Here is a 25,345-nt window from a genome sequence, read left to right as displayed (position 1 = left end):
CTTGGTATATGATGTTCACTATTCTAGTGAGCACCTTGCACCAGTCCAAACAACCCTTATGGTGATGGTTGTAAGTCAACCTTATAGACCAGCTATCCTAGTGGTAGTGTGGACAGAACAGTCTTAGGCTAAAAGACTCTTGAGGGCGTGTAAAGCCAGCTGTTTTACCATATGTAACCCCTTGAATATCAAATGAAAGGACACAACACAGGATATATATAAAATATATATGTATTTATTTACTAACACACTCCTCTGAACTCTTTATGAGATCAGGGGCCAAAGCACACAACAAGTTATTTAGTCAGAATACGTTAAGTTGCACAAAATACAGTCAGGCCCTAGAGACGAAGAAAACCATGGATTAAGAAAGTGGTATAAGTACCACGTCAGGAGAAAAGGAAAGGCCTAGGGCCTAGAGAATCGCTGGGGCTACACTATCTGAACCTTAGTTTAGATGTAGGAGGCACACAGGCGGCGCGTGCAGTGTCTTTGCACACACGCGAGTGTCAATGTTAAGTCAATGGGAACTTAGAAGTAAGAAAAAGAAGGATTTAGGACACTTCCGGTTTAGCTAGGCGGAAACAACTAAAAACCTAGACACTTGGATAGTCAATACCCTTGGGAGCACCGAAGTTCTCGCGTTTTCCTCACCCACAGGAAGCGGGTGCATAGGTTTGAAGATGTGTCGGGTTTCGCCGTTGAAGCCTATGGAGCCTGTGAAGAAAGATGCTGCAGGCGACCAGGAGGAAGATGTCCGGATGGATCCAAGGGTGGATCGAGGATGAAGAGGACCTGAAAGCAGAGGGGACAGAGTCTGGGTCACTAGCCAGTGACCGGGTGGAACCAGGAAGGAACCAGGCGAAGTCGAGGAGCAATCAGGTGCTGTCGTGAAGCTTGTCTCTTCAGCCACGCGGACCAGGAGGCTTCGAGGATGACCAAGTGATAGAGGCGAGCTGTCCCAAGAAAGTTCTCGCAGATGGAGGGGTCGACTACCGGATTGGAGTCAACAAGCCTTGGCAAAGGCAACCCACGCAGGATTCAAAGAAGGCTTCTGGTGCAGACCAGCAAGGTCTGAGGTGCCTCGCCTTTGCAGGGAGGCAAGGGCCAGTCTGGAGCAACCAGACCAGCGAGGTGATTCAAAAGGATTGTCGTCACAGAGGCTACTAGCCAACGGGCCAGCAACCGGACAACGCGCCGAGCAGAACACAAGCAGAAGGGCCCCACGCAGAACTCATGGAGTGTGGAGGGCTGATCTTCAGTGCAGGTGGAGCTCGGATTCGGGGCTTCTCAATCCCCAGTGCAAAGCTTCGAGGATACTTCAGGAGCTGCACAGTTAGCAAGTTGCAGGCTTTTCAAGATGTCCGGTCCCACGTGTCTCATCGCCTCCACGGATCTCAGCTGTGCTGCAGACGTGAAGAGAGGGTCAGAGAGGTCTGGAAGTCTGGGTCTTGTCAGGCTCTGTGCTCGGGTCCCGGCGGGAGCGTCGACAAAGCAAGCCGTTGATTTGCTGGATGGTGCCTGGTTGCCCAGGGTGGTCACTCCTTGGCCACAAGGGAGATTCTTCAGTCTTCAGCTTCGGCAGAACGTCGAAGGTCCAGAGTTTCGTGTCAAGTTTCGGTTCAGGATTAATATAAAGTCTCAGGACTCAGCTCCTACCTTTATACAACTAAAAGGGGCTGGATTACTTTCTAGGTCCCTCCTATGGGTGGGACGAGGAAGGAAGGTGGTTACACCCCCTTTCCTTTGTCCAGTTTCGCGCCAGAGCTGGGGCTGGAGTGCCCCAGCAACCGGTTTGAACTGGGGTATGCATGGAGCACCTAGTGTGCCCCAGGCAGTGTCTCAATCTATTCAGCCCTCCCTGTCCCAATACACAAAGTCCTGTCTGGGGTGGTGCTCGCACCTCTCCAGGCAGGACACCTATTGTCCAAACCTCCGTGACTAGAAGGACTCCCAGCAGCAGGATGTCAGACTTGTGTCTGTGGCAGCAGCGTCCATTTTGTGATGCTGGGGCTCTGGTTAACTTTAACCGGGATAGTCAGCAACAACATGTCTTCTCCTTCGAGACGGGTGGAATGCTACCCATTCGCCAGAATTGGCGAGGGGGTAGTATTCCAAAGCGTATGACACCTTACACGACATGTTTAGATAAAGCCAAACCAAAGTTAGCATTCACCCGCGAGGATTATAATGCACTTAAGAGTATATGGTATGGCAATATCATAGAACAGCTATAAGGACATGGTTCCGGAAGCTGCAGACAGGCTCAGCTCATGCTAGAGCACCATCTCACACATAACCAAGCACTCTGCCTCCAGGATTGGTAAGGCCTGCCATAGGGGTGACTTATAGGTTACTGTGTGTCTATATATAAGGATAGATATAGGAATACTATACCTAAGCAAGGGGTGATTACACGACCTTGCCCTAGCTGAGTGATCAGCCAGTTGTGTCAGTTCTGCATTTGCGTGGTCAGTCCCAGGTCTATGTTCCACTGTAAAGTCCATTCCCTGTAGGGAAATGGACCACCTAAGAAGTTTGGGGTTTTCACCCTTCATCTGATTTAGCCATAGGAGGAGCTTGTGGTCGGTCTGAATCTTGAAGTGAGTGCCAAACAAGTATGGCCTCAGCTTCTTCAGGGCCCAAACCACAGCAAAGGCCTCCCTCTCTATAGCTGACCAACTTTTCTCCCTAGGGGTCAGCCTTCTGCTTATGAAAGCAATGGGCTGGTCTTGACCATCTATATTCAGTTATTCAGTTGTGAAAGAACAGCTCCCACACCCAACTCAGAAGCATCTGTTTGGACTATGAACTCTTTGGAGTAATCTGGACTTTTCAGAATAGGTGCAGTACACATGGTCCGCTTCAGGTCATCAAATGCCTTTTGACAGCTAACTGTCCACTGAACTTTCTTTGGCATCTTTGTGGAAGTTAAATCATTCAGTGGTGTCACAATGGACCCATAGTGTTTAACAAACTTCCTGTAGTACCCAGACAGGCCCAAGAAAGCTGTGACCTGTGTCTGGGTGATTGGAGGAGTCCAGTCTCTGATGGTCTGGATCTTGCTCTCCAGTGGTTGCACTTGACCCCCACCTACCAGGTGGCCCAGGTACACAAATTTGCTCTACCCTATCTGGCACTTAGTGGCCTTGATAGTGAGGCCTGCCTTCTGCAGGACCTCTAAAACATTCCTCAGGTGGAACAGGTGATCCTCCCTGGTGGAGCTAAAGACAGCAATATCATCTAGATAAGCCGCACAATAGTCATCCAGTCCTATGAGGACTTGATTCGCCAGCCTTTGGAAAGTGGCTGGTGCATTCTTCAAACCAAAGGGCATTACCACAATTTGATCATGTCCTCCTGGGGTCGGAAAAGCTGTCTTGGCTTTTGCATCCTCAGCTAATCTGATTTGCCAGTAGCCTGCTGTCAGGTCAAATGTGCTGAAGAACTTGGCAGAAGCCAATCTATCAATGGGATCGTCTCCCCTGGGGATGGGGTGGGCATCTGTCCTAGTGACAGCATTGAGACCTCTGTAGTCCACACAAAACCTAACCTCTCTCTTACCATCTTGGGTGTGAGGTTTTGGCACCAGGACTACTGGACTGGCCCAAGGGCTCTCAGAGGGCTCAATAACTCCCAGCTCCAACATCTTTTGGACTTCTGTCCTAATGCAGTCCCTGATATGGTCAGGTTGCCTGTAGATTTTACTCTTGACAGGCAGACTGTCACCAGTGTCCACCTCATGGGTGCACCAGCTTGTCTGACTTGGGGTCAGGGAAAACAGATGTCTGAAGGACTGAAGAACGTGTCTGCAGTCCTGTTGCTGATGGTCAGAGAGGCTGTCAGCAAAGACTACACCTTCTACTGAACCATCATCAGGGTTCTGAGTAAGCAGGTCTAGGAGAGGGTCACTCTCTTCCTCCTGCCCCTCATCTGTAGCCATGAGCAAGCCCATGTCTGCCCTGTCGACAAATGCTTTAAGTCTGTTGACATGAAGCACCCTGTGGGGGCTTCTGGGAGTCCCAAGGTCCACCAAGTAGGTGACATCTCCCTTCTGTTCAACTATTGTATGGGGTCCAGACCATTTGTCCTGGAGTGCTGCTGTGGCCACTGGCTCCAACACCCACACTTTCTGTCCTGGCTGGTACACAGTCAGCACAGCCTTTTGGTCATGCCAAGCTTTCTGAAGTTCTTGGCTAGCCTCAAGGTTTTTAGAAGCCTTCTCCATATACTCAGCCATCCTGGAGCGGAGACCAAGTACATAGTCCACTATGTCCTGCTTAGGCTTTTTAAGAGGTAACTCCCATCCTTCCTTCACAAGACATAGGGGTCCCCTTACAGGATGCCCAAACAAAAGCTCAAAAGGGCTGTAGCCAACCCCCTTTTGTGGGACTTCTCTGTAAGCAAACACAAGGCAGGGTAAAAGGATGTCCCATCTTCGCCTCAGCTTTTCAGGTAACCCTTTTATCATCCCTTTGAGGGTCTTGTTGAATCTTTCCACAAGCCCATTGCACTGTGGGTGATAGGGGGTGGTGAACTTACAGTTGACACCACACTCCTTCCACATTGCAGTCAAATATCCAGACATGAAGTTTGCACCTCTGTCAGAGACAACCTCCGTTGGAAACCCCACTCTGGAGAATACTCCAAGTAGGGCCCTTGCCACAACAGGAGCTGTTGTGGTCCTCAGGGGAATAGCTTCTGGATACCTGGTGGCATGATCCACTACCACCAGTATAAATCTGTGCCCAGATGCTGTTTGGGGGTCCATTGGTCCTATAATATCTATCCTCACTCTCTCAAAGGGTACCCCCACCACAGGTAGTGGTATGAGGGGGGCCTTTGTTGTGCCACCTGATTTGCCACTGGCTTGGCAGGTAACACAGGAGCAATAAAACTCATTGGTATCTTCTGACATATGGGGCCAGTGAAAGTGAGGGACAAGCCTGTCCCAAGTCTTGTTCTGGTCCTGGTGTCCTGCTAGGGGAATATCATGGGCCACGGTAAGAAGGAAGCCCCTAAATTGCAGAGGTATAACCAACCTCCTGGATGCACCAGGCTTGGGGTCTCTAGCCTCTGAATAAAGGAGCCCATCATCCCAATACACTTTATGGGTACCTTGAGCATTCCCAGCAGCCTCAGCAGCAGCCTGCTGTCTGAGGGGTTCAAGAGAGGAACAATATAATTGTGCCTGCCTCAGATCTGCCCTTGAGGGTCCCCCTGTCCCAAGAAACTCAACCTGATCAGGCTCAAGTTCTTCTAGGACAGTTACCTCTTGGATCTCAGAATCATCCTCCTGGGAGGGCTGATCCTCAACCTGAGGCAGGGGGGAGGCACTGCCTTAACCCTCTTGCTCTTTCTCTTGGGTAGTGTCTGGTCTATTGTTCCAAGATCCAGCACTTGTTCAGGTAAGCACTTTTCGGCCTGTTACCTGGTCACAGCAAGGACATGTGCTGAAATTCCCAGCATTTCTGCATGGGTCCTATACTCCACCTCAGACCAAACTGAGGTTTCAAGATCATTACCTAACAGGCAATCTACTGGAAGGTCTGAAATCACAACAACTCTTTTGAGGGCAGTTACCCCTCCCCAGGAGAAGTTAACAACTGCCATACTATGGGAGGTAGTGGCATTGCTAGCGTTGGTCACTAGGTAGGTCTCACCTAGTATGATCTGATCAGGGTTCACAAAGTTAGGTGTCACCATGGTGACACTGGCACATGTGACATGTAGGCCTGAGCCATCTTGTCATTTATAAAAGGCGTCTGCCTGTACTTGCTCAGATTGCTGGGACTTACAGTAGAGGGCATTGCTATGTCCCCACCACAGACAAGAACAGCCTGAGTTGGTACTCTGACTAGGCAGAGTCCACCTCAGTTCCCAGGGTCAACCCTACTACACCCTTTTGCTGGGAACCACCACTAACAGCAGGACTAGGGGGAACAGTTGCCTTAGGGGCAGTGGTGGTTGGTGCTGTGCCCTTCTTGGTGCACTCACTAAACCAGTGAGAGACTGATTTACAGTATCCACACCAGGGCTTCTTTGTGCCTTCTTGTTTCTGTTTGTTCTTTTTGGAGCCACACTCCCACTGTGCCTTTTGGGGACCTGGTGAAAACTTCTGGTCTTTTTGTTTCTGCTCATTACCCTTCTGGTCTGCCTTTTTCTGATCACCACCCTGGTTCTGGTTTTTCTGCTTAATCCTGGTCCTGACCCATTTGTCTGCCTTCTTTCCCAATTCTTGGGAGAGGTCAGATCAGAGTCAATCAGGTACTGATGCAATAGCTGGTTTTTACAGTTGCTAAGGATTTGCTCTCTCATTATCAAATTATACAATCCTTTATAGTCCCTAACTTGACTTCCAAATAACCAGCCTTCCAGAGGAGTAAGTTTAGAATGTGCATTATTATTAATTGTCGCATTACCTTGTTTACTTTATACTAAATCTAAGACTTTCTTTTCAACTCCCCCTATTTTACATGTTAGGTTATTTCACTGACGGCTGAGCCTTCGTCGATCAGGTAGGAAACGGGTCGCGAATCTCGCTTCTCGTTGTAACCCCCTTTGTAAACCTTAATTTGGCCATGACACGCGCCTGACGATCACGCAGATCTCCCTAATGTGTTTGAATTTAGCCGAACTAATGCGACTCCGTTTGCTTAAACCCAATGATTCCCTACTACAGTGGTGATGACTATGTTCGTCCATTTCTATACAGCGGACCTCTTAATCTCAATGCATGCTGTATATGCACTCATTTAACTTACCGGTCGCCACCAATGAGCCCCTATGGTACTAACAGCCTGGTTTGTAATAATCTGTACCCCATGGTACCACACTAGCCTTCACTATGTGTATTTTTTGATTCCTCAGAATGGTGCCAGGTGTGCACCGAACTTAGAAAGTGAGAACCATTGATTTGACAATTTGTGACAAGACACTATATGCTCAACCACAGGAGCATTGTCCAAGTAAGTCTCCCAGTCCCACCTTTTATTGTTATATGGCAGATGTGCCAGTGCCTTCATTTAAGACTTTCCCCTATTTCTTTTTTTAGAATTCCTAGGAGCCCACGCAGGCCCACGTCGTGACGGTTCAGACGTTGACTGTTGCACTTATGTAGGTATTCCCTACATACTGATTATATACCGAATATAGCTCACCACAAGCATGTAATGCTAGACTTTATATTTTAGGTTCTCTCCGTCTGTCCTGACGAAGACACCAACATGAGGCCAGAATAACCCTTAAGCGTACATGGGGGTCGAAACGTAGACTACGCCAACTTAGCACACCATAGGATCTAATGAAATGGATTTATCTAACCTATGTGCGATGTGATCTGGGAACAGTTCTACTAGCTTGATTGTAAAGGCTTATTGATTTTAAATGTGATGTTATCAATGTCACACCAACTTTACCCAGTCCCTCACAAACCTTATCACATCCCTTCCCTTCCTCACTGAGAGCACCATAGATGTAATGATTTGAAGATTACATTATAAACCCTTGAAAATTAAAAACATTTCTTTGATGAAGAATCTACAAAAGTACTTGATTGCAAAAATAAATGCAATTCAGACTTTGAATATTGTAAATAGTTTTTTCATTCTGTTGAGTTTATAATTATTGACACGTATATGTGGTGAACGTCTGTATGGAGCAATACAGAACACTTGTGGAATAATTGTGTAAACTCAGACCATTTTTCTTGTACTTACCTATTGACCCAGGTCCATCAGTTTTCAGGGCTCACCCCGTTAAAACTCAATATATAGGTTATTTCTCTGTGCATAAAGATTGAATTGGTCTAAATAGATAGCCCATAGTTCCAGCATGTGAAGTTTCAGGATTTAGGGTCCATTACAACTTTACTGTTTTTTATATTTACTGTTACCTCCATTGGGAGTGGCTCCCGAGATGAGAGTAATTGTCGGTAGTCTCCTGGCGGTAATTCAGGTGAGTTTAAGACCTCGTGGAGCAGATTTGAGGTTGAAACTAATGTTACCATCACCAGATCTGTTATTTGCCCCCATTTAGTGTGCATATCTTCCTCCGGTTTGATCATTTGTCCTACTTCATACTCATCAGGAGTTCTTGTTCCTTGGCCCAGACATACTGTTTTTACCTAACTCTCTGGTTTAACGTCTTAACCGCGGCGTTTTTTCCGCGGCGGTGCGGGCGTTCTGAAGAGTGGGCGGGGCTGCGTCTGCAGTTGGCCGACAGCAGCACTAGGGAGGTAGTGCTGCCGTCTGCCAACGGCGGACGGCAGCACGCAAGGGGTTAATTGGAGTTTGTAGATTGCACGTTTCTGTTTGCAGAGTTAACATGGCTCCAGATGGATCTTTCATTAAGTCAAACTTGTGTGGAATCTTCATTGATTTTCCAAACATACGAGCCATTGGCGAGATTAGCAGCTGTTTGCTAATTTTGCCTTAATTTTAATTGAAGTTGCTGGAGATTGGAGTTTTGTTTCCTCTTTATAGGGGTAAAAGGAGGTCTCTCCTTGCCTGTTCACATAGCCCTGTTTGGTGATGCAAGTATTCTAGATAATGCAGTCTCTCAAGCTTACAGAATTATATTCTCTCTGCCAAGTTACACCTCCCCCTCAGATAAGAATAGAATTTGGACGACAAAAACAGTCACAAGCTAGACGCAGAGCATATATAATATACTGGAGTAAAATCAGGAAAGCCAATCCCAACTCATTGAATCATGTTATGGGACGAACTACAACACTGCCACACATCACCAGGAAAAGCATATCTGCAAGAGTTGATTGTTCTTACAGGTCTTGTACAACTCTGGGACACTACAATTGACCTATAGGCCTTTAAGCGTTTGGTTAAGAAGTCACTTAAAATTCAATCAGTCATAGAGGATGAAGTCACATTATCAAAAAGGTCACACAGATGGATGACATTAAATAATTATAAGTCTATTGCCCTACAAGATTATTTTGCCATGGGTTAACCACTTTTATCAAGCAGCAGTTTTTAAAATATCGACTGGGTAATCACCAGTTAAGCAACACATGGCTCCTTGGCTACGCAGAAATCTACCTGCCAGCTGTCAACTCTGTGGGAGCTGCAAGGAAGATCTGTTGCACTTGGTTTGCTCCTGTAATATTGTAATGGCAGAAAGAAAACAACTATCAATCAAAGCTTTCAACCAAAGAGGAATGTAAACAAGAAGGCAGGCAATTCTAGGCTGTTTTGACCCAGGGGACCCTCGGTTAAACGGCCACTTTGTCAAATTCTTGTTAACGGTGGAGCAAAGATCATAGAAAACGTAATTTAGTCAGAGCAGCTGATATAAGCTATTATTCATTGCCATATCATCCTTTATGAACAACATAGTGTTTCCCAAGGCATTATCAGGGATACACTTGTTGACGTTTTAATTAAATCCTCTTGAAGGTAGACTAATGAATCGAAATGCTCTCCTTTACAATTGCACTTCCAGTCTTAAGCCGTGACTTTACTTGTTTTTTACTACATGACATATTGTAAATTGAACCTAAAGATTTTATCATTGGAATTGTTAATTGTGTCTTGTAGCTATGTCTTACTATGTAAATGTATAAGTTATCATTCAATGGCCATATCACCTTTTATGAAATAACTTATTGTTTCGCAAGGCAATACCAGGGGTAGACCTGTTAACTTTCGAATCAACTCCCCTTGAAGGCAGACAAATTAAATGAAATGCTATTTTGTACAATAGCACTTCCAACTTTCAAGCTGTGGCTTAACCGTTTTTATTTGTCAAATTTTAAATGGAATTGTAAAGACTTTACTATTGGAATTATTAATTGTCTCACTAAGTAAACATGTGTTATCTCGTACAACTTTTATTGTAATGGTTTTAAGTAACCTCGCAATCATTTGATTAAACGTGGACTTAAAACTGTTTGGTGGTGTCTAAAAAACTCTAAACCATTTATAGGTTATTGTCTGTGTCAACAGCTTACTCTAAGATTAGAGCCTGCACACACCTTGGTCCTCCTATCTTACCCCTACACGCCCTGCTTTTTACTCGTTACCCTTCTTGAAAGCCTACATGGGTTTTATATGGCAATTGAGTGCTGGGAGGGCTTGTCGCTGATTGACTTACAGTGCACAAGCCGCACCAACGTAATGCCGGCCGCTTCCGTGCAACGGGGAGGCAGTGCTTCAATCTGCTGTTCGTATTTTGCCCACCACCTTTCTCCATGTGTTCACACTCACTCTGTGGCCACCGTAATTGGTAAGGTATCCCCCCCACTTTGTGTTCATCTTACCACTGGACTGAACGCTTTATCAGACTTGTCGGGCTGGTGGGCTGATGGGTTCTTGAACAGATTTGACAGGTTGATATAAGCTGGTAAAAGCTTGGTAGGTTGGTAAGACTGGAAAAAGCCAATGGGGCAACCCTGATATCCCCAGTCTGGGCTCTTGGCAGTGTAATGGGAGCTAACAGAGGCCTGGGGCAACAATAATCGGGTGTCGCTCTCTGGATTAATAACAAAGTCGCACAGGGACTAGCACAACAGTTTTACAACTAAGCATTTGTCTACTTGTCTATCTATGGGCTTACCTCTACTGCTGCCACCGCCAAAATCTGTTCCAAAGATCTGGTCCCAGGTTCCTAAGCCGAGACCAGAGCAGCAATCTCTGCTTTCGTCCCCTTGCTTCCCCTGCGTTCACCGCTTCCACCGCTGCTAGTCTGCACCAGTCATCCGGCATCGTGAGGAGACAGACTGGGGACCGGGCTTTAGGTCGCAGAAGACCCGCACCCACTGCTCCTTGGCTGCCCTCGGAAGTTGATTTGATAATTAAACTCCACTACATACCACTCCACAACAGAAAATATAAATCCACGTAACTTCTTTACCGCGGTGCAAATTCTGCTGCAGTGCGGGAGTTCTTTTAAGTGGGCAGGGATGCGTCGGCCAACGGACGTGTGCAGCACTACCAAGGTAGTGCACGAGACAGCCGTTGGCAAGGGGATAATTACACTCCGTGACACACACTCCCACTCCACATAATTCCAATACACTCAATGCCACATAATTTACTATCCACATATTTCCAATGCACATCAGGCCACATAATTCCACTCCACACCACACACTTTTCCACACCACACAATACCACAACTAACAATTCCAATCCAACCCTTATAAATCAACTCCACATCACTTACTTCCACTCCACTCCATAACACATAATGGAGTTCTGACCTAAATGCGTGATGTATTTGTAGAAAGTAGTCGGTACTTAATTCCTCGAAAATAAATACCCGAAATCAGTGATGAACGGAGAGAAATTGGGGCCTCGGGAGGAACACGAACAGGGAGAACTATGAAGCAGTTTGGAACTGTTTCCTTGGAGAAATGAAGCTGCTCATAGAGGGCGGGCGAGGGCTGTACAGGGAGGGGCCGGGCTGTTCACGGGGAGGACCTGGATTTGGAGGGGAGGGCTCTCTGAAGCCAGGGGGAGGAGTTTGTCCGTTATAAGCTCCACTGAAGCCACACATTCAGTACTTTCAATCTACTCAACCACCGGAGCTGTCGGGAGTAACCGGGTGAGTCTGAGGCAACGACTGGAGGTTTTTTCCTTTTTAGGGAGGGGGCGGACGGACGGACGACCTTGATATGCGTGCTATAGAAAGGGGCAGCGTTTTGGTCTTACCTATGGTCAGTTTAAGCATACTCCGCCTTGGTTGGCGCGTGGGGTCCGTTTACCGAATGGCCGTTATTATGGATGCGTTGCCGGTCCTCGGTGGTGTCTGTGCTCGCTGGACGCGGTGTTTCTGCTCCCTGGGCTCGGGGTCTGTGAGGACGGCGAGTAGCGCCCCTTCCCCACAAGATGTCTACCTCAGTGAATGTGGTAAACAGCCCAGACCCCCGCCTCGCGGGCTCCACGCGGTCACTGGGAGAGAGAAGGAAGTGAGGCAGGCGGATCCGGCCGGTTCCTGTCGGTGCCGCGCGCCGCGCTCGGAGGTAGGGTGATGGAGGCGCAGCTTTAGTGGGGCTTCCCTTCACCCTCCCATGACATGCGCTACTCATACGGCTTAAGTTCATGAAATCCGCGTTTTCTAATAGATTTAGAGGTGTTGCTCCAGTGTCTTTAAGTTCGTCTGTTCGACGCCCGCCCCAGGTTGAAGGAGCTCATTCAACTCTAGCCGGTCCGGTTCTGAGGGGGAGGGCGGGGGTCAAAGGAACATCGCCTGAGCGTACGTGTGCGCCGGAGCGGTCATCTCTGGGTGATCCACGTATGAGGTGAACTGTACAGGGGTTCCCCATGCTGAGGGTTGCATTTAAGGGTGGCTATTGTTGAAATGGGGCACTAAGCTTTGCTTGAGGGGTTGTTGACGGGTATGGTACCCTACGTATGTGGGCTGCAGTTGTCTTGTAGCGGTGTTAAGGAGTCGCTGCCGACTCCAGTCTGTGGTAACGTTGCTGGTATTAAGTACCTCTCCGGCTTAGATGGGTGGGGGGGAGGTATTGGGCTTGCATAGTGGCGGTTTTTGTATTTACGCCGATCAAAGTGGCAGCACTTGCTTTGCCAGTGGCAGGTGAACAATGGCATCCTGTTTCCCCATGGATATTTCAGTGGTAAGAATGTGTTCCAGCGGTATATGAATGTGCCGTTTTCACGGGCAGCAAATAACTGATTTTTAGGGTATACACGTAACACCCTTTAGGTTCGTATTTGTGTGCATAGTTGAATGGTTGTTGTGTTTTGTTTTTTTCCTTCTACTAGCGGGTGTCTATTCCGCGGTGATACCCTGTCGAATACTTAAAACGTTTTCCCAGGAACTACCTTGCCACATCATCCTGCTTTTAAACCTGTATGCGTTAGTCCTTCATTAGGTTATTTTTTTTTAGTTTGCATGCTCTGATCTGACTTTGTCGTGCCTCGGATGCCCTGCGGGAATGGGTAGGCCCTGCCCTCGGTTTGCTTCCTGTCTGTTATTTGCTGTTGATGCAGGTGGCCCCTGGCCTCACTTTTTTCCCCATCTCTTGCAGATCTGTCACCATGTCGGTCTCTCACAGTTCCAAGCTTAACAAGTCCGTCCGGGACCAGTACATGAAACTCCACCAGGGGGATCAGGTACAGGTAACCTATGTCTGGATCGATGGCACCGGGGAGGGCGTCCGCTGCAAGACCAAAACCGTGGACAACGAACCTAAGTGCTTAGAAGGTAGGTCAATGTTAAGCAAATAGCTGAGATAAAGTTCATGCTAAATAGCCCATCCTTTCACTGGATCAACATTTTGTTAGTTTTTAAGCTATAATCGTGGCCAATAGAATTATGCGGCAGTCGACTAGGCTGACTAAAATTATGTTGCTATTTACCCCTTTGATATTTAATTGTTTTGTAATCTCTTATACAAGGTAAATATTTTATTCACCTCGTTGTCACCAGGCTAACTAAATATATAAATACTCAACTGAAGAACAGTTCCATTTAGAGGCCTTCCCCTGCCCGCAGAAACCATTAGTAACTTTCGGTCTGTTTGAGGTAGAAACTTAAAAAAAAAAAGCTTGGGTTAAAATATGCATGTTGGCAGCAGACTTATTTTTCTCCCATAATTTTGCGCAAGGTCAGTCGTAGAACTTCAGTGTCTTTGCCTATAGTTAACACTTAACACCCTTAAGAAGAAATGTTTGGCTGTGATTGTCTTCTTGAGGCATTTTCAGCCGTTGAGTTCGAGCTCAGATGTTGCGGCATACGACTTTGCCAGTCAAATCTCTGGGGTCATGCATGGGTCTCCCAGGACGTCCAAACAGCCCTGTGTTTGCGACGGGATTAAAACATTTGAAGCTTTCAACCAGGTTCACCACCCCCATGGCTTTCTGCCATAGCTGCCCCATTCCCCTTCTGCCGATCTACAACCCCCTTTCTCCTTATGCATTCCCTTCAAGGTACTGGGTACTCAGTAACGCTTGAGTTAATACTGCTTCATGGAAGTGGAGATTGAGCTTTTGGGCACATTAACCTACTGGTCCGAGGTTCCTCAGTTATGGCACTTTTCCGCCCTGGTTCTACAGACTGACACTGAATTATTTGCAATTCCCACTCAGATGTCCCAGAATGGAATTTTGATGGCTCCAGTACCTACCAAGCAGAGGGCTCAAACAGTGACATGTACTTGATCCCGGTCCAGATGTTTAGAGACCCCTTCTGCTTGGACCCGAACAAGCTGGTGATGTGCGAAGTACTGAAATACAACAGGAAGCCAGCAGGTGAGAACTGAGTAATTAAATTGAGCTTAATGCTGCATTTTTGCCCCTCATTCATGTTCATGCGTAGATAAATGTGTGTGGGGGGGGGGGGGGGGTACCAGGTTGGATATTTTACAAAGTTACAACTCGCATACTGATGCACCCAAAATGATTACTTTTGTACACCTTAAATACAGGAGTGTCTGCTAGACTAGCAAAACAAGCAGTCCTGTCCCAGTTAGCTCTCGTGTTTAAATCCAGACACCTGGCACAATCAAGATCTTTTCTTCTTAAAGACTTTGTATTATGTATTTTTATAGTTATCATGCCAGTTTTCTTCATTCTGCCCATTCACAGCCGGTTCAGTGCTGTATTTCCCGTCAGTTTCAGGCACTACTGTGATTTCTTTTTGAGGTCCATATTTTTGCTCTATGAAAAAGCTAAAACATTTGTCAATACCACAGTGCCAATTTATTTAGCTTTTTAACCTTGTGCATTATCCCACAGAGACCAACCTGCGCAACACGTGCAAGACAGTGATGGAGAAGGTGAAGGACTCTCACCCATGGTTTGGCATGGAGCAGGAGTACACTTTGCTGGGTATAAATGGACATCCATATGGATGGCCAGAGAACGGATTTCCAGGACCCCAAGGTAAGAATGATGGTGGTGCCAAGCATCTCTTGTTGATGGGTGGTGCTTGCATCTTCGATGGAAGGAAGAGCTGTATCTTAAAACGTCAGTCAACTTGATTGGTTGTATTGGCGGGTATTGCCATAAACTGGACTGAAATCATGCAATGATTAGTTTAACATGTATAACTCAAATCACGAGTTACCTAGTAGAATGGATTTAATTTACAAACACCACTGGTAGAGTGGATGCTGCCGTACTGTACTATTCCACACTGATGGGAGGCTCAGCACACTAAAGATCATGTGATCTGGTAACGCTGCTGGTCATGTGGTTTATGCAGGGCCAGCTGTTTACCTTCAAATGTTTGCTTTATGCTCCATTAACCCAGGATGTGCTTTCAGAGCATTTCTTTTCTTCGTCATTGAGCTTTCTAGCTACTGACTAGAAGCGCCCTCCCACACACAAAGGTGTAAGCCGCATTGCACGCCCTACACCCTCGGTAGTGATTTTCGGTCACCAGGGAGCCTGCCACCTAAACATTTGTGTACCTTGGCCGGTAAATGGCGTGCTACATTAATCACACATGCATGTATGTAAATTTATCAGGGTAATGGAACACACATCTGCTTCGCGTGCAACGGTTGGAGATGTAGGACATGGTTTGTGACTTCCTTATTAGAAGTGCCACTGGAAATATGCAGTTTCCAAGCTTTTTTCTGCTTCGTTATGGATTTGCCACATAATCAATCGGTTGCACGATTTGCAGGTTTTTACGAACTTGCAGTTAAAAAGTTAAAGGCAGCTTGTCATAGCGCAGTAGAAGGCCCTTAAAGGTTAAATGGTCATCTTTCAGTTGTTTCTGTAGTTTGTGGATAAACTGGTACTAATGAGGTAGGCTTTTCCCCAAACTGTATTCACCATTTTGTGATTGCTTATAATTTGGTGTTCCCATGTGGTATTCTGGTGATCCCGCTCATTTAAACCTAAGTTTTAGCCTGCTGCAGATGTCTTTCGCACTCAATGGCTCAAAGGAGTCGGAAACCTACTCTGAAAGGACGCTCTTGTCACCTCGTGATATGCTGTTATGACAGCCACGTGACGGGATACTATAGTGGCACAATGAGTTGGCGTGCATTTTAGTAGTTATCTAGGCTGAAGCTCCGTTTTTTGCTCTTAATCTATCAGTGAACTTTCCTGGTTATTTACAAGGAGGGTGAGGGGTGGCATGAGGGTCCCTGTGATCAGCTAGTTGACCTCTGGTTTACTAGCCCATCAAGGGTTGAAGAAGCAGTGTTCTAATGGCATTTGTTTGTTCTAGGTCCATACTACTGTGGTGTTGGTGCTGACAAGGTGTATGGACGGGACATTGTAGAGTCCCACTACAAGGCGTGCCTGTATGCCGGGGTCAAGATCGGTGGAACCAACGCTGAAGTCATGCCTTCTCAGGTACATAGCAGCACCTGGCAAACCTTTCCCTCAGTTGGGGGGGGGGGGTTGTTTTTAGCTCTGTATTCTGAAATAGCCTGTAGCTTGGAGGCAGTGTGATTGATGCTGCAGGAGATTTCTAACTGTTTGCCCGAGAAGTAATATGCAATTGGGTTGGTATGACTACCTTTGTAGGATTGGTGAATGATTGCTTTGCACTCCTGCTTATGCTGTTTAGGTGAATGCCTTTAATACTCATGCCTCTTGAGTGGTTTTTTTAATATCTTGCTGCAGTGTACTATCTGGAGGCTCGATAATTGCATTTAATTGTGCACGCTACAGTTGTCAAAGCTGTCCAGAAAGTCAGGGTTGGCTTTAAAGCTGTGATTACCCTTTAGAAGTACCTGCTCCTAAAATATAGGAACCCAAGCAATGCTCGGGACTAATGGTCATGTAGCTTGTTTACAGAAGGCTATTTCACCAGAGTGAAGGTCTCGTGTCCACATTGAAAGCACTCTGGAGCATACAGTAGATGCTGCAACTTCCTGCATGGGTGGAAGGATACAAAGTGAAATCCTTTTAGAGCACCTGTCCACTCTACATTAATAAAAGTAGACCAAGGCTTTTCACTGTTCAAAAATAACTTGAGGAAACCAGGGATGTGTGGTACTAGTTGTGGACGGTGAATGACTGTTGGGTAGTAGCTCCAAGGTAAAGCAGTTAACTTGCATGGGCATACACAAATTAAATTGAAAAGCAATCGAACTTTATGGAAATATGAACAATAAATAATTTCCAGTTTAATTTGAATGGAGTCCGTCTTCTATTGACCAACCCCTTAAGTGTGCCCAGCCTCAAGGATGCGTTTACTCTAATGTAACGCACTAACCAAATTCATACACAAATTAACCCAGATCCCTCCCATTGGTTCTGAAAGTGGGTGGCGGCAACATGTGCAGTCCTCCTACACAAGGCTTCTCGCTCTAGGGGGAGCTTAACTCTTTCTTAAATAGAGGGCAAAACTACAACTTAATGTAAAGGGGTCCTTCAGCAAAGGCTCTGCCCTCCAACAGTATAGTTTTGACTTTGAGCAATCTAATGACCATTTGAACAATTGCGTTTGTTTATGCTCAGTGGGAGTTCCAGGTTGGTCCCTGCGAAGGCATTACCATGGGAGATCATCTCTGGATGGCTCGTTACATTCTGCACCGAGTGTGTGAAGACTTTGGTGTTGTGGCAACGCTGGATCCCAAGCCGATGACTGGAAACTGGAATGGTGCAGGATGTCACACCAACTACAGCACTGATGCTATGCGCAAGGCAGGCGGGCTCAAGTAAGTCACCTGACCACTCTACAGTAGCATTGTTTTCAGTTTTACACTGAAGTAACAGCCATCTACAGTTCCAAGGCACAAGGAACAGCCATAATGTCCAGAGAAGTGCACTCCTAAGGAGCTATTGATTTGGGTTGAGGACCCTACTCTAACCCAGTTAACTACCTGCGGGTGCCCGCCACAGCATAATATTGCTTAGTAAATTAGACCCTCAAAATAAGGTCACAAAATTGTAGTGTTTCACAGGGCTTCCTGTGGAAAGTCGAAACAAATGACTTCTTTTTATATCGTCCCCTTGTATTGCAGTTTGTGGTTCTCATTGCAACTTCCATAATCAAAATTGTGAATCCAAGCCCAACATTTAACTGCGGCATGCAGACTTAACATTTACTAACTGCAGCCTGTAAGAATCTGCAGTGGTTGACTGCCGTTTCATCCAATATTTATAAATGCATTTTGTTGGGATTGGCGCTGTAGTAATTGAAATCCAGCAGTCAACTGGAGTTGAGGTGCTATGCAGAGCCACTTGAGTAACTTATGGTATAGTATATTTTTGAGGTGGTTAAACTGTAAATAAGAGCCCTGCTTAAGTCCAGCATCCTGGTTGCATAAATCTACTCCTGCTACCCACCCTGTCGTGTCATGCCTCCTGTAGGCATTAATTACATTTAGCTTCCACTTAAATTTGCTGAAGTAGGATTTTTTTATGGTGCATGAAGCTGTGCTAACAAATTGATTTGCTCACATTTTAGTGTGACAGCCTGCATGAGTTGCGTTTTTTTTAAACATTTATACTTATTCCCTCATCAGTAGTTGCCTTTACCTGCATGCTTGTGAACTTTGAGCTAAATAGGACTTGTAAAGCGCACTTAATGCATTAAAGGTTGCTTTGTAGGATCAAGTTAATTACACTTTTTTTATAATGGGTAACATAAACAAGCCTGTTAAACTGTCATCCCAATATTCGTACCGTCGTGAATATATAAGAAATGGAGGACTATTTCAGTATTTGTAGCAGTGGTAACTTTTGTTTACGTATTTGGCTATCTGCACAGGAACGTGGGTACTAAAGCAGCTTAGGCCAGCAGCAGTCTTTCAATGCAAGCGCAAGGTGATTCAGTATTACTACACTGATAGTAGACCTAGTCCTACTGGGTGGATATAGATTGGCTAGTTTACAGTTGATGTATCATTTTGGTAGCATATAGCTATCTAATTTAGAATTATGGCTGCTGTATAGATGTAGAATGTGGTGGGGTGGTATAGCTATGTTAGATGGCCTTCAAAAGTCAAACTATGTGGAGAAGCTAAATAGTTTTTTGGGTTTTTTTTCATAGCCTCTGGCAGAAGTGGCTCCTTTTCGAAAGGTGTGGGGAGTGGATAGCAGTTCCTCTTTAGCAAGACATGCCAATGGAGTATGCCCTTAATGTTAACCTAACCTTTCTCTCTTCCTCGCTTCAGATACATTGAGGATGCCATTGAGAAGCTCAGCAAGAGGCACAACTATCACATCTGTGTGTATGACCCACGTGGCGGCAAGGACAACTCCCGGCGGTTAACTGGTCAACACGAGACCTCCAGCATACATGAGTTTTCTGCTGGTGTAGCCAACCGTGGTGCTAGCATCCGCATCCCACGCCAGGTGGGCCAAGAAGGCTTTGGCTACTTTGAAGATCGCCGACCTTCTGCCAACTGTGATCCTTATGCAGTCACAGAAGCCCTGGTGAGGACAACACTTCTCAACGAGACAGGCAGTGAAACTAAAGACTATAGCAAAAACTAGGTTTTTTAATTTCCAACATTTACCCATTGCCCTTTTTCTGTAGTTCATTTTATTTCGAGTTCCTGAAGATACTGTTTTTATTACAATTATGCCAGCGTCTAATCCCAGGGGTAGTAGGTACTAGTCGCTTGGAGTTTTAATGGCCAGTGGTACGTTTGGCATGACCTAGTTTAGTGCACTGCAGACAACCTAGGCCTGAACTGACCTGTATGGTCTTCCAGTGTTGAAGAGGGGCATAGAAGCTTGACTACTGGACTTTATATGGCGTTGACTCTAAATATCCCTATTCTGGTCGTCTCCTTGGCTTGGGCTTCATCCACCCTGGCTGACCCTCTGGTTCGTACTTACTAGTGCCCAAAAGCTGGCATTTGCGTGAGCTGTATTCCAGCTCTTGTACTACGTCGGCATCCTCTAGGCCTCCTGGAGTTTTTGTTAAGACTATCCATGGGGGACCTGTTTTTAACTCGTTTTGAGATGATTGGACTTGAGTTTTGTGGGAGTGTGACTGTCAGTGTAAATATTATTCCCGTAAATGCTGCTGAAAAGTATTTTAACTGCATTCCGACTTAATAAATTAAAATGGAGTACAACATTGTGGTACTTTTTTGAGTATACTTCTGAAATCGTGGGGTTGAGTGAATAGTATATTCTTTACAACCAGCTGTTAAAATACGCTTGTTCATCTCCATCTCGTCTTAATTTCCCCATGGCATCTTCCCCCTTTTCTTTACGAGTACATTTAAAGGAATCAGTGACTATTATTTTTTTGACTGCATCCTGCCTCACTTTGCCGTGCCTAGGTGGCTGCACCGTACGGCTATAAAATTTACTCCTTAATGGCATGTCTTTATTTTTTCGGGGGAGATGGGGTGAAGCGAGGACCAGACTACCCTCCACTGAAGCAGTGTGACCCGTTCAAGTCTATGGAGAGGCTAAAGAGCACCGGAGTGACGTTTTGGGAAACTGTTAAGATTTATTACAAAATTCAAAGGCATAAATACAGAAAATAAAAGATGAAGCAACAGCCTCATAAAAGTCTCAATGTGGCAGAAACCCAGTATCGGGCAGCCTGTCTAATAGAAGGTGAAGCCTCTGGCTCTCCCTCAAATCCAGGATTAATATAGTATTTTTTTATTCAAGGCATCGAAACTGCAAAATCAAGGTTGGATCTGGTTATAAGTTGTATACCAATTTAGAACTAATAGACTACATGAACATTGATTCTGCTCTAATATCTGGAGTCATGAAAACAAACTAGTTAGATAAAGTGAATTGATGTAATGGAGCGTGTGATGTCTTTGAGAATTGTTACAGAGCTAGTGTCTTTCCATAAACAAATCAACATGTTGCAGTGTCAGCATTTTCGACAAGTCGTGTTGAGGCTGCGTTTTTTTTTTTTTTAGCCTAAGCCAGGAAATACCCCTTTATGCACCTCAACAAATTCATTTCAGTTAGTTCCAAGTCAGTATACACGTGAATTCAAGTGTAATGCACAATATAATGGAGTATTCTAGTTTAATGGCATTTTTGGGCCTTTCTGTCAATTTATCGACATTTTTCACTAATCTGCCTTTTGTGATCAAAAGGCGGATCAAACTAGAATTTCCACATTGCTTTAACCAAAATACACACTTGATTAGATGCCTAATTTCCTTAAAATGAATTCTCAAACGATAAATCAATACACTGGTATGAGCATGCACACTTTATCAACCTTGTGCACAGCCTTGTTTAAAATGTAATTGTTAGGTCTCTAACATCCATTACCTGTAAACTAGCAGTCCTAGGCCTAGCAGTAGTGACGGACTATCTTTAGAACCAAGCAACCAAATTCCCACTTGTAAAGAAAAATACAGCCAGTCTCTATAAAAACGGGGAGCCTTATTATAATGCAGTCGTTTTTTATGTCCAAAATCTCGTTCCACTTCACCCCCACTCCTCCTTAATCGCTAAACCTCAAACTGTTTACAATAGTCTGCTGCCCCGTCCCAACCTCTATAAAGCGGATTGTAGACTAAGTGTCTGGTACTCCATCTTGCACTTATCTTACATGTGATCTTCCTCTTAAACCCACAGTTCAAATTATTTACTTGTTAGTTTGTGCAATCATTTCATGTCTCTTGTTCAAATTTAACAAGCTTTTAACATTCAGCATGCCCCTTTCAAGCTGCCAAACACCTAACCAACCTTCCTAAAGCACTTTCCAGTGTCACCAAACCAGGAACACAATAATTGTCATAAGCCACAGCATGCATAGTAATTATCTAATTGATCTGGGTTAATGAACCAGTAGTATTTAAAAGTAATGCGACAGATAACCAATTTTTATAGCCACTCTTATAGATGTAATTGTGGCTCCCAAATCATCCAACACGACTTGTCCCAGTTTTATTTTCTTCAAACCAACAGCACCACTAAAGCAAGGGAACAGCCACCCGTTATAGGACAGGCTCTTCACCACCCATAAATCTGCAGAAAACTTCATGTGAAAGGTGGTGTTGGGTGGCAAACTCCCTTGACCATAACTTCTGAAGCCTCATTGCATGACTGAACAATTAATCCTGTCACATGCCAGTATCGCTCCTGGATGCTCATTTGAAGCTCTTAACTTTGTTCTTTAGTTTTGGTCATTCTAATTCATGCAACTTTACTCAAACATACTCAAGTTTTGGTCTGCTTAGTATTCAAGTTAGGTTGTGAAATCATTAGCACTTAACTAGAATAAGTCCCAGAACATCTAGAAATGGGAACTTATAAGAGTTTTCGCTTGTTTAAATATACTGGCATACGACTGCACAATGTCTTTAGCTGGTCGTATGTTGTACCTTCAGTAATGTAATTTATTACATAGCCTGTAGTTAACTAGCATAGGTATCTTGTTCGTGACTACTCCCTAATCTGCCCCTCTGTGTTAATGATGTTGAAATTAGACATTGGGCCAATAGCCACTATTGGTGAAACCATACTAAAATGTTTGCATTACTTATGTGCTCTCTTACAGAGAACACATGGAGTGCCCAAAAATCAAAACAACCCTCTGGCAGGTGTTTTTATTTCTACTGTTCAATTCAGCATTTGTTGCGAAATTCTATTTCTTCTCGATACTTTAACAAATTCAACGTTTTGTAAAGTTCTAAATCTTAAGTTTCAAAGGCACTAAGAATTTAACAAATTCAAGGTGGTTCTTTTTCTGGCTCAATTCAATGATTGGCAACAGATTACGATTCCACATCTGAATCGTAACGGATACTAGATGTGTGCACTCATGCATATTGTTTTGGATCATTTTTGTTCTCTTGGCAGCCGGTTGTTCAGTTCCTATTATCAGAATCCGTTGCAACTGCCTCTGGTTCTTTTGACTCTGATCTTTGGTTCTTCCAGCGTTTTCATTTACTGGTTCTGTTTCAGGCCACTTTTCTTGCTGCACATTTCGACTTTTGTATTTTCACTCATGATTACTGCTGAATCTTCCCTCAGAATTTGTACTTTGATCAGCAATTTGACTTGCTGTTAGTCACTTTCCCTTGGGGATTCTTGGATGGATTTTCAGAGCTGACTTTTTTGTCAGCTAGATGAGTTTTCTTGTTGCTCGTGACTTTGCAACAGTTCTCTTGACCTTCGAAATACTGATTTTCAGTCTGAATTTGACTCATGGTATCTTCAACCAGTTTCAGGATTCACTTCCCATCCGGATCCATGCAGCGAACTTCAGCTTGACTGTGAGTCAGTCACCACTTCATCCACCGTCACTCTTGTTTGAGCTGCACAGATCAGCTATGGGATGCCAGCATACTTTACAGGTGATACTCACAAGCAGAACTTGATGTGGCCCTTTCTACCTCTGCTCTAAAGCTTTTCTGGATGTGCTTCTTGATCAAAATCCAGTCACCTGGATGCCATGTGTAGTACTGAGTTATTGTTGTCAATGCTGTTGCCAAGTTGACTGTCATGGACACATTTACCACATCAGCCAAACCTATGCAGTAACTGATGCAATATAATTAGGTAGTGATTAACGTGATGTTGAAAGGACATGTGATTCGCATAATCCTTCTCATGAGGCGAGACCAGTCTTTTTATTTGGAGTACTCCTTGAGAACAAGAGGAAGAGCATTGGGCTATTTCAGATTTGTGGAAGCAAACATTTTATGATGAGATTAATTCTCTTGACAACTTGGAATAAATACAGTGGAAGCCTTGCCCGAGCTGGAGAGCAGTACAACATTTAAGGACCTCATTTTCAAAATTGTTCCACCAGCTGTCGATAGAAGTAGCCAGACCAAGGAGTTTGGCTAGTCATTTTGTCTCTTCTGAATGGCTAGGCCAGGGCCCATGTAGAAGACAAGCGGACAATCCTAAGAATGTATCAGAGTTCATTATACATAGGCATTTCTATAAAGTCTGCTTTAAGTGTAGTGATGGACTTTATGATTTGCATATGACTCAGTGTTTGCTTACCATGATTATTTCTCTGGTAAGTAATGCACATTTGACAGATTGTCTGCGCATCTGCTACAATTTGTGTCAGTATTTCCTAAAGTTTCTAGCATTCCATCTCTCCCTACACAAGTGTCTGTGCTGGTAGCTGGCCATTGATTGTAGCATAGAATGGCATATATTGATCTGAGGTTATCATAAGTCGAAACTTTTGAGAGTAACTTAAAGGGAGAAGTGAGGGAATGGTGGGTTGTAGGAATTTTATGTATTCCTGCTGATTTTGGAAGTTTACGTCGCAAATACAAGGGAATGTGCAGTTTTAGGCAACGTTTGTGGTTTGCCGGACATTGTCTAAGAATTTTTAAATCCACATGTGGCCTCCCAATCCCCACCCATCACCCCCGCCCCATGTCTAGTTTTCAGAAATGTCTGGGTTTGGTAGGTTCCCCCTGGTGGCAGCTTACCAGACCCCGAAAAGTGCAGTCACTTAGCATAAAAGACTATTTTGGGACTTAGCCCAACTCTGCTACTCATATGTGGAAAAAATAAACCTCTGCTATCATTTCTCTTTCCAAAAAGATCTGGGCAGAAAGACTTGGGGCCATATCAAGAACGGCAATAATATTATTGTGGCTTTAGCAGCAGGAAACTGCTGCAATAAGGGGCTTAAATATGCTCTAGAGAATTCCAATGGAAGCCCAGGTTTGTGGTCCTTCAAACCAGAACCTGGGCTTCTATATGAGTTCTTTGGGGCATATTATCAACCACCTTATCGGTGCTTTAGCGGCAGTTTCCTGCCACTAAAGTGGCTGATGTTGTTGCCGTTCTTGATAAGATGGCCATGTATGTCATATTGGAGGTGGAGGCTAGGTCTGATATGTAGTAGGCACACTGTCTCACACTGGTGGGGCAAGTGACTTTTGAGCTCAGACAATGGGGAGAGCATCAGCCCATTGCTGGGGGTGGTTCGCTTCAAATATAATCCCTGGTGGTCTAGTGGGTGGATCCTCGCTGAAGGATCACCATCCTGTGGCAATTTCCAAGTAGCGATCCACTGGGGAATGGTACCATCCAGCTATCCCATCTAAATCAGTGCTCGAGGTGCTGAGAGATCCTGCTGTGATAATCCACCTAATTAGTTTGATTCACTTTCGTGCACCGAAGAGAAGTAATGCCAACCCAGATTAAAGGTACATAACCTGAAAAAACAGGTTAATTAAAAAAATGTCCTATCCAGTGTCCATGCGGCCCCTTGCAAATCACACTGACTTTGCAGACAAGTTTAACACAATCTCGAGCTTTGTGAATGTTTGCATTGTTCCGCATTCCATCCACCCATTTGTTCCTTTTATACAAACCCCAAGGCACAACTCAAAGTGAACAGCATTCTCTCTTTGGAATTCCCTAGAAATATAAGCATGAGACAGGGCTGCTCCCGTTGCTGATGCTGTTTGCCCTAGCAATGGAAACCCGTGGTGGAATGGATATGGTTGATGCCCAGATACAGAGATGGCAAA

At 44.9% G+C, this 25,345-nt stretch overlaps 1 protein-coding gene and 1 long non-coding RNA gene across 3 annotated transcripts in view; one reads left to right on the top strand and one right to left on the bottom strand.

Moving 5' to 3' along the window:
- LOC144754334 (uncharacterized) overlaps positions 1 to 11,815 on the bottom strand; it is a 105,242-nt gene extending 93,427 nt beyond the window's left edge. Inside the window, exons 1-2 of the long non-coding RNA XR_013594710.1 lie at positions 11,673 to 11,815; positions 10,576 to 10,788 (exon numbers count right to left, since the gene is read on the bottom strand). This is a non-coding gene — a long non-coding RNA (uncharacterized LOC144754334). The remainder of the gene's footprint in view (positions 1 to 10,575; positions 10,789 to 11,672) is intronic.
- LOC144754333 (glutamine synthetase) lies at positions 11,428 to 19,981 on the top strand. Of its 2 annotated transcripts, none has more exons than XM_078642022.1 (7): positions 11,428 to 11,565; positions 13,013 to 13,188; positions 14,073 to 14,234; positions 14,721 to 14,867; positions 16,168 to 16,295; positions 17,409 to 17,608; positions 19,070 to 19,981. In XM_078642022.1, the coding sequence occupies exons 2-7, from the start codon at positions 13,023 to 13,025 to the stop codon at positions 19,389 to 19,391; spliced, it is 1,125 nt and encodes a 374-aa protein (XP_078498148.1). In that variant the 5' UTR covers positions 11,428 to 11,565; positions 13,013 to 13,022; the 3' UTR covers positions 19,392 to 19,981. The 2 variants fall into 2 exon arrangements, with proteins under 2 accessions (XP_078498148.1, XP_078498149.1); XM_078642023.1 differs by lacking the exon at positions 11,428 to 11,565 and adding an exon at positions 11,961 to 11,983.
- The last annotated feature ends 5,364 nt before the right edge of the window (positions 19,982 to 25,345 follow it).

The sequence above is a fragment of the Lissotriton helveticus genome, chromosome 5_1 (genome assembly GCF_964261635.1).
Source record: "Lissotriton helveticus chromosome 5_1, aLisHel1.1, whole genome shotgun sequence".
Classification (NCBI taxonomy): Eukaryota; Metazoa; Chordata; class Amphibia; order Caudata; family Salamandridae; genus Lissotriton; species Lissotriton helveticus.
This window is presented reverse-complemented; position numbering and strand designations above follow the sequence as displayed.